The following is a 9208-nucleotide window of genomic DNA, read 5'->3' on the forward strand; positions in this document are numbered from 1 at the left end:
AATTTGAGTTCATCAGCACCCTGAACTTCCTCATACTTGTGAACAGGGAAGTTATATATTCTCTGAGGATTTAATGACTTTAATTATGCCTTCTTGTGACATATATGACAAGATACTGCCTTCCTGAGGTCATCTTGAGGTTTCAAAGTTGAAAAAAAAAATTATTAATCAATATACACTACAGTCAAATGTTTGGACACACCTACTAATTCTTTATTTTAAGAAGGGGAGACTGTGACAACAACTTAACCCCAACAACTTGTGTTCACTGTGCATAACTGTTGTCACATATGTGCAGAAAATGCTACAAAAAAACAAAAACTAAGAATGTGCAGGAACAGGCTGATTTTTTTGAAAAACAGTGGGCAGTTTAACTGATCAGAACAAACGAGAGCCTCATGAAAAAAAAACTGCTGTAGATCATGCATATAATAGCAATAAGGTAAAGTTCACTAGTTCACTTCCTTTTTCCACAGCACAGGATGTGTTCAATAAAGACATGAAATATTATGGCTGTTTGTGTGCTGTTAGCGTAATGTTTGTCTGTCATGATATTTGATGACCAATTAATACAGAAAACCAAACAATTCCAATAGGTTCACATACTTTTTCTTGCCACTGTATGTCTAGATGAGTTTAGAATCTATGTGGATACAATTTGTGATTGTAAAAATATTGAGGTCATATTTTTGAAAATGTGAGGACATCTTTCGAAATGTCCTCAGTATTTAAAATAATAATAATTATTATTATTATAAACTTGCCAAATCATGGTTTGCTTCAAATCTAAGAAGGTTCCTTTAATAAGGCTTAGGTGTTTAGGTTAAGCATACGTTACGTATTGCAAATATAAGTAAGATATTGCAAATATCATTGTACAACAGTTGTTCGGGACCTCAAATTTTGATTGGCCAGTTCCAAAGCTGCACATTAGAAATTCTATCAGCCAGGTCAATATTCATGATATTGTAGGTACTGATAAAAATCAGTTATTTCTGATTTCTAACTCTATGGCTACAATAAGATGACAAAACTAAGAAATGATACTGATAATGTGATCTCTAATTATAGATCAACTAGCAAAGAGATCTAAAATACTGAACACTAAAATATTGAAATAACTTTCATCGCCCCCATTTTTTTTTAAAACAATATGATGAAGCCCACATAAAAGATCCCTCTTGCCAATGAAAACTGGATCATTACCCAAAACCAAAAGCTAATTTAAGTGAGCACTGTGTCGTTCCTATGACAACATTTAATATCACTAATAGGAATATAAAACCAACAGTGGGAACTAATCTGAAGAGATAATATTTGAGGTACACATCAGTGCTTCTTAACACTGGGGAAATGAACAGAAGAATATAAAGAATTTAGAAGATGTTGTCGACTAAACAGAACTGAAACAGCTGTTATTAAATCTCACACATGTTGATGTTCAGAAAAAAAAATCAAGTTTAATAAAAACAATAATTTGTAACAGTTTATTTTACAGTGTCCTCATTTGTAAGTCGCTGGACAAAAGCGTCTGCTAAATAACTAAATGTAAATGTAGTAAAATCAAGTACATTATGCATACTTAGAAGCAAGTAATCCTAAACCTAACCTAGAGTATATACATGTTGTCAATTAATATTGCTCAGTAACAGGGACACCTTAAAATAAAGTGTAACCTAATCCTTCAATAAATGCCTTATGAGATTTAATTGCATCTGTCTGGAGAAAAAAATTGAATTGTGGGACATCACTTTTTGGCATCGATCAGCATGGTTTGGGAGCTGCCCAAAATTTCAGATATGAGTTCTGGTTTCTGTGGTCAGTCTGGTGCTACTTTAACATGTTGCATCAAACTCTTTGACTCGACAGCTAACAGATAAAGCCAAACTGACACACAAGAGACAACAATAGCATTGAACTGATGTAAAGAAGTACAGAGAACTACTTGATTTCATATCAACTCAAGCTACAGTATAGGACTTAAGCAGATTCAAACTGTAGCTTGGCATGTACTAAACTGCTTATTTGCGCATGAACTATGACCATCTAGTCATGCAGTCTATTCATGTAAACATACTGCAAAAAAGTACATACTTGTAAAACCTTGTATTGTCTTCTGAAGCTGTTAAAATAACACTCACTGTTGTGTTAAGGAATAGCTCACCCAAAAACAAAATGCTTTTGTCATTTCATATGACTTTCTTTCGAACATGGAACGCAACATTGATGTGAATTAATTCTGTTATAAATCTCGTGATACTGATATCAGAATTTTCTTCAAAATACATCATCTCCCTGTTTTAATGTTTGCTTAACACTCGTTAACATAATTGTTTGTATCTAAATGCATTTCTGTCATTCCTAAATCAAATTGATCACTTTTCATTTATAGGTCTCAATATGAAGAGATCCCAATTCTCAGATTTCCAAATTTAGCAGCTTAGCAAATAAATAAGTGCATGACCAATCATAGAGCAGATTGCATGGCATATGGTTTTACCAGAATCTTTTGAATCCTTAAAAGATTTACAAAATAAACAAATGTTGCAGTTCCACTGCAAACAAAAAATAATTCAAGTAAGTAAATTTAAAAAACTACAGTATGCTGAGTATAACAAACTGTCTTGGAAAAGAAGTAATAATTCACCAACAGTAACAGATGGACACTTGGCAGCATAACACCCCAAAATACAGCTTCAGGAGACCTTACTAATATGAAACTGCACATTATGAGCTTCACAAACCTCAGGCTGAAAAACAACCAAATGTAAAGCTGTTTGAATAGTTTGCTCAAAAAATCTCATTCATTGTTTTTGAAGCTTGTACTATGTATTCATGAAATACAAAAAATAATATTCTAAAACAAAATAGTTCCATAAACCAAATAAAAATTCCTTATGCATTATGGCCTTGGTAGCAAAGAAAGCTGGTTGGTTATATCTTGGGTTTGGTCTTTGTTTAGTAGGAACTTGGCCCAGGTTTGCCACCTTCTGCTTGGTTGTAGGAGCTGGCAGAGCTGCCAGACTGGCCCTGGTGGTCAATGGACTGGTAGGCATCTCTGTTTCGAGTTATCCTTGGAAAACCTGAAATTAAAAGATCAAAACTGTGAACCTTTGCATACTCAACAGTCATTTCAGTTTGCATTATTAAAATATATTGTTATAAAATACATCATAATTATACTTGTTTCAGAAATTGCATTCTAATTGAAAACGACTCAATAACATTCTCCAGCTGCATAAATGGAACATTGCAACACAATCTAATGGCAGTTTGTAACTGTTTTACATTTTTGCAAATTGCATGAATTCATGCACAATCTCATTCCTTCACTTTTGTACATCCCATTGACAGTTAGGGGTTTAGGGGTGGGATTAATGGTGGACCTTCATATCTTCATGCTTTTTTCCCCAAAAATATTAATTTTAGTATGATTCACTTCATATGAATTCATACAAATTCATGTTTTTCCATGAAATTGGGTTCAACATTCAGGCATGAGTTAATGAGAGTTAAACACACTTATCGCAAAACAATAAACTTACAGATGTTTTGTTCACACCATATCATTCCTGGACATCTGCAGCATATGTCATTTACACAGATAGCACTGGAGCAATATGCTAGCCTAATCTTCTTTATTCAGCCTGAAGATTCCCTTATGATAGATTAACTGAAGAAATCCCATCGCACCTCAACAGAATACCAATGATGTGATGGTTTCACTGCATTGTGAGCGATTCAGGCACAGAGGTAAAGGCTCTCAATTACATTATAGGCCTAATATCTCAGGCATGAGAAAGTGCTTTGTAAAAACAACGCATCATTGAAGAAAAGGGATCAATTTGCTTTTGCTTCCATTTATTAAAACAACTTCAGAAATCCAGTGTCAATAAATAATTTAAAATAACACAATTCTCTTATATTGCGCAATAAAAATCTAAGACAGTGTAGCAAATCAGCACTTCTGTGACCATTCAGGCAGAAAATACAACATACAGCTAGAAAATAAAGCCTCGTGTTTCACGTGGTTTGGTTCTTAATAATGTTCTTGGAAGGTTTCAACACAGAGACCCTACACCCAGACTCACAACCAACCCAAAACTTTATTTTCTATTTAACACTTTATAATAATATTAACAATTACATTAACAAACAATATTATTGAACATAAATTAGTTTTAAAAGGTGCACTTTGTTTATTTATTTTTTATCCCATTAAAATGTTTTACATATAAAAACATAATAATAATAATAATAATTATAATAATAATAATAACAATAATATTTACTTTTGAGGGTGGATATATTGATAACATGACCAACCAAATACTAATTCCTTTTGCTTCTGCACTTGCAATTTCTGTCAATTAGTAAATCAAAGTAAATCCTACACCTTTTTTATTATAAGCCTTTTATACCTTTATTTTTATTTTAAGACTATGTGACAGGTTGCTGTAAAATAATAATAATTAAAAAAAAAGTTACAGAACAATTTAACCACGAATTTGGAAATATAGTAAATATTTTATCCATCTATTTTCCATACCACTTGTCCTACTGTATGTCGAGTTGTGGGGGTGCGTGGAGCCCAGTGTCCCAGGCCATAGGCAGGGAAATAACCTGGATGCATGGCCAGTAAATATTTAATATTATATTAATCCATTATGTAAGGGATAATGCATGGCTAGCTGTGATTTGTGAAAACGATTTTAATGCACAACGTGGAGGCCAAGAACCACCTGACGCGAGCCGTACATTATCCCACTTACCATGGTAATTTCTACAAACAATGAAGTTGTTGTGAGTTTAGTTACTTAGTTACAGTGATTTTACCTCCTCATTGCTGATGAATATAATGTAGCGATCCAGTATCTAAACTATTTTATTAAAGTCGCTGGGCAGCGTTGACAAGAAGTTTCTGTGCTCCTGAATGTTTCTCTGTGTGCACAGTGCGATCTCTGATCTCTCTCTCTCTCTCTAAATTCTGTAAATTTCTGCATATTCAAATTTTGACACAGAGACTTCTTACAGAATTGATGATTCTTCTGAAACCTCATATAAACGCACACACACACACACATACACACACAGATTACACAAATGTAATGAACATCAAGCAAAAGGAAATGCACAAATAACACACACAAAAAAACACTTACACAAGACATTAAAATGCAGGAAATAATATGATGTGCTAAAAAACATAAATACCAAGACATAATGTGAAGAAGAGCAAGAAAATAAGTCAACATGAAATACACCACGGCAGCTCAGAGAAGACAACTTCCTGTTTTAGAAAAAGATGAACAGGACTGCAGGAGGAAAAGGAGGGAAGGTTCAGTAGCGACGGCTGAGCAGTGTGCTATCAGCACTGTCTGTGGTGCAGCGACTGTCCACGGATGTTTCCAGGTCTGAGAGACAGATACAGAAGACAACGAGACAGCAAGCAGGGCAGTGAATGAAGACAGGAAGTCAAGACAGAGCATGAAGGACAGGAACAAACACAATGATGATAGATGAATAATAAACACACAAAACAGGCCTGAATTTAGTGAAATGTGTCTTGAGTAGAATAACATTACTGGTTACAGTAAAACAATCATGTAGAAAATAATTTACAGTCAGTATAAACCCCAATAGATTTTGTATCCTGAAAACTAGAATTTATGCAATAATCACGATTGACGTTACACTGTTCTGTTTATTGCAGTGTTTCTCAACTGGTGGGTCGCAACCCAAAAGTGGGTCGTGGAGTGTACAGTCAAAGAAACAACATCAACAACAAAAAACGTAATTCTAAATGTTTTTCTGATACGAGACTTTTATTTTGAAAGATGTGCGTGAAAGCTGTTGACACTTATTTTGCAGTTTAAGTAAAGACTGCCTGAGAAAAACGTGCTCTCCCGATTCAGTATCTGCGGTCAGATGAGATGTTGTCAGGCTTAATGTCAGCCTCATTTTTCTATCGTTATTTTTGTAACTTATGAAATAAAAAGTCTCTCACCTCAGAAAAATGAACTATCCTGTCCTGTCAGACATTATACTGTGCTTGTAGCACGCACTCTTCAATTGCCCACGCAAATGCAGCAGTGCACGCTGTATATCATTTCACTAAAGCGCAAAAGAGAGCACGCAACTTGTGAAATAAAAGTAAAGTACCAATAAATCACACAACTGGTACTTCGTGTGTTAGCTGGGAAGGATTTGCATGAAGGTATGATATATTTAATCTATTCAGGAGCAGTTTCCACGTTTCATTAACAGTTCATGTTAGTGTATATTTTAAGGGGGTCTGAATACTTTCCGTACCCACTGTATATATAATAAAGTGGGTCGCGGCTTGATGACCATGGGAAAATCAGTTGAGAAGCACTGGTTTATTGTACAGTACGGATACGTACCAACAAAATAAATGTATATGAACTGATTTGTGCTGAAATTATTTGATCATGTTAGTGCGAAGTGAATCAATGAAAGAAACAATGGAGCAGCGAGGTTTTAACATCAGGCTCGAGTGAACTCACAATGGCGCAGCTCTCGCATACTTCACTCTCCCCCCAACGCCTCGATATTCTGGTGTGCTTCACACTTGAGGATCAGCGCCCCTCGTTGGCTGCGAGCGGCTTGATTTCCTTCGGCGCATCTGAGGAGGATGTCATCAATGACTCCATGTCATCAATGGCTTCGGATGCTGAAGAGTGGGCGTGTTCCGGCTAAGAGCCCGAAACCCCGCCTCTGATGCAGACAACATGGGCCAGTGAGCTGATCTGCGTTCTTCAGGACTACCTCAGCCCTAGCAAACAGAGCTTATTCAGCAGCTGGCCAGGTTGGCTCACACGATGGTGGTGCTTCAAGTGTTCCAGGCCAAACTTCTCCGCACCATGAGTTCCACCGCACCAGCCAGAGTTCTGATGCCTTTAGAGAGCTGCGCACAGCGACTAACCTAGCTCTACGCGCTACCTCTCACTGAGAGCAGTTCATATGCCAGGCAGAATGAACCAGGGGGCAGACATGCTGTCCAGGGACAAGGTAGCTCCAGGAGAATGGAGACTACATCCCCAAACGGTTCAAATTATTTGGTCTGTCTTCGGGAGGGCACAGGTGAACTTCTTCGCCTCAGAAGACAACTTTCACTGACCAATCTACTTTTCGAGACAGCAAGATGCCCTGACCCACGATTGGCACAGCACTCGCCTGTACACCTTACCCCCGATTGCCCTGCTTCCTCATGCCATCAGACGGGTCAGGGAAGTCAGATGTTCCGGGTCAGTTGATTCAGCTGCTATCGGCAGCCACTTGGGCGATACCACTGAGGGAGGACCTTCTCTCGCAAGTAAAGGGCATGATTTGGCATCCCCGGCCAGAGCTCTGGAACCTTCATGTTTTGCCCCTCGAAGGGAGTCTTTGCAGCTCCCCACGAGTGTAACTAATACCATTTTGAAGGCTAGAGCTCCTTCTAGAAGACGTCTTTAGCACGGAACGAGGACCCGTCCTCTTGTGATGTGTCCCACATGCTAACCTTTTTACAAAAGCTGCTGAATAAGGGGTGCACTTCTTCCACACTCAAAGTGACAGCCATCTCGGCAAATCAATCAAACCGTGGCTGGCCAATCAGTCTGACTTAGACTAATGACTTAGTCGTTAAGTTTCTGAGGGGAGCCTAGAGACTGAATCCTCCTCGTCCTCATACTGTGCCAACTTGGGACTTGTCTATAGTCCTCAGGGCCCTACGGCGCCCTTGCTTTGAGCCGCTCCAATTAGCTGACTTATGGCCCCTGTCACTTAAGACCACCCTCCTTTTGGCTCTAGCATCGGTCAAGCGAGTGGGTGACCTGCAAGCACTGTCAGTCAGTGCTTTCTGTCTTGAGTTTGGGCCAAACGACTGTAGAGTCGTCCTCAAACTGAGACAAGCAGAGACAGGATAGTGGATGCTATAGCCATGACTTACGCTTCAGAAGGCTTGCAGTGCCCTATGGGTGTGAGGGCCCACTCCACCAGAGGAATGGCCTCCTCCTGGGCTTGGTCCAATGGGATTTGGTGATATTTGTGCAGCCACCAGCTGGTTGTCGCTGTCAACCTTTACCAGGTTTTATAACTTGGACGTCCCTGCCATGCAGGCACTGATTTTTATCCACTTAATTATATCTAATCCCCTTATAAGTGGAGAGGGTTATGTTATGTAGTCCTCAGCCTAAACGGCTTGGGTCTCATTATTGACTCATGCTTACAGGAGCCCTCAGTAAGAGTGCTCCAGGGCTGGGCTCGCAGAGTGGCTTCGTTGTGCACTTGCTAATAGCACAGCACCAATTGACACGTTCCCCATAAGCGTGTCAATGCAACGGGAGAGATCGTTCAAAATGGAACGCTCTGGTTACTAACGTAACCTCAGTTCGCTGACATAAGGGAACGAGCATTGCGTAGGCTGCTGTGTTATATAAGGCTGCATGCGAATCAATGGCTGTCGCTTCAGTCGCAAGATTCTGACAAAATGGTGCTCAGAGCTTAATGAAAATCTTAATGATTTTTATAAAGTAAACAGAATATGTTAACAAGAATACGTAAACATGGAATCAAATAACTAAACAATATTTTAAGATGAACACTTACTGGACTGAAGCAACTTAAGTTTAATTATCCATACATAATTTTTTCGAAAAATTATATTAAAATGTATTAAATATGATGCATCAAACTTTTGAGGAACATTTATTTGTCAATCTGTCATTCATCATTGTACTTGCAAATGTTTTGCCCCACATAAAAAAAAATACAGGGTTTTGATCATAAAACTAAATTTCATTGTACCACGCAGGGGTGGACTTAACTAATAAGCAAGGTACTCAGGGGGCCCCATCTGATACTGGCGAAACATATTTGGCAAACGCTCCACTGTGTATTTGTGTTCTGGAGAGCGGGTTTTTGTCAAGTGCCGAGTTCTGCAAGCTCGCAAATCCTCTCATTAATTTCAAAATGACTCACTTGTGTGCTTTTATGCGCACCGGCGCGAACTGTTGCGCACTCATACAAATGCACGAATACGATGACTGGAGATTTTCACTTAATAATAGATTACATTGTAGCGTCTGCACCAATCAAACACACAATTTTTCATTTGATTTAACAAATCAGTTATTCATTAGATTAACAAATCGTCACAGTCCCCTCACCCAATAAACTGGATGCCAGGATGTCTGCAACGACACCA

The 9208-nt window shown here is 38.3% G+C and overlaps 1 protein-coding gene across 1 annotated transcript in view; it reads right to left on the minus strand.

Moving 5' to 3' along the window:
* Positions 1-2497: 2497 nt before the first annotated feature.
* The window catches only part of agtrap (angiotensin II receptor-associated protein), a 15042-nt gene continuing 8331 nt past the window's right edge, over positions 2498-9208 (minus strand). Inside the window, exon 5 of the mRNA XM_016447214.1 lies at positions 2498-3083. Coding sequence (XP_016302700.1) covers positions 2959-3083 — 125 coding nt within the window. The 3' untranslated portion in view covers positions 2498-2958. The remainder of the gene's footprint in view (positions 3084-9208) is intronic.

The sequence above is a fragment of the Sinocyclocheilus anshuiensis genome, unplaced genomic scaffold (genome assembly GCF_001515605.1).
Source record: "Sinocyclocheilus anshuiensis isolate Anshui unplaced genomic scaffold, SAMN03320099.WGS_v1.1 scaffold1957, whole genome shotgun sequence".
Classification (NCBI taxonomy): Eukaryota; Metazoa; Chordata; class Actinopteri; order Cypriniformes; family Cyprinidae; genus Sinocyclocheilus; species Sinocyclocheilus anshuiensis.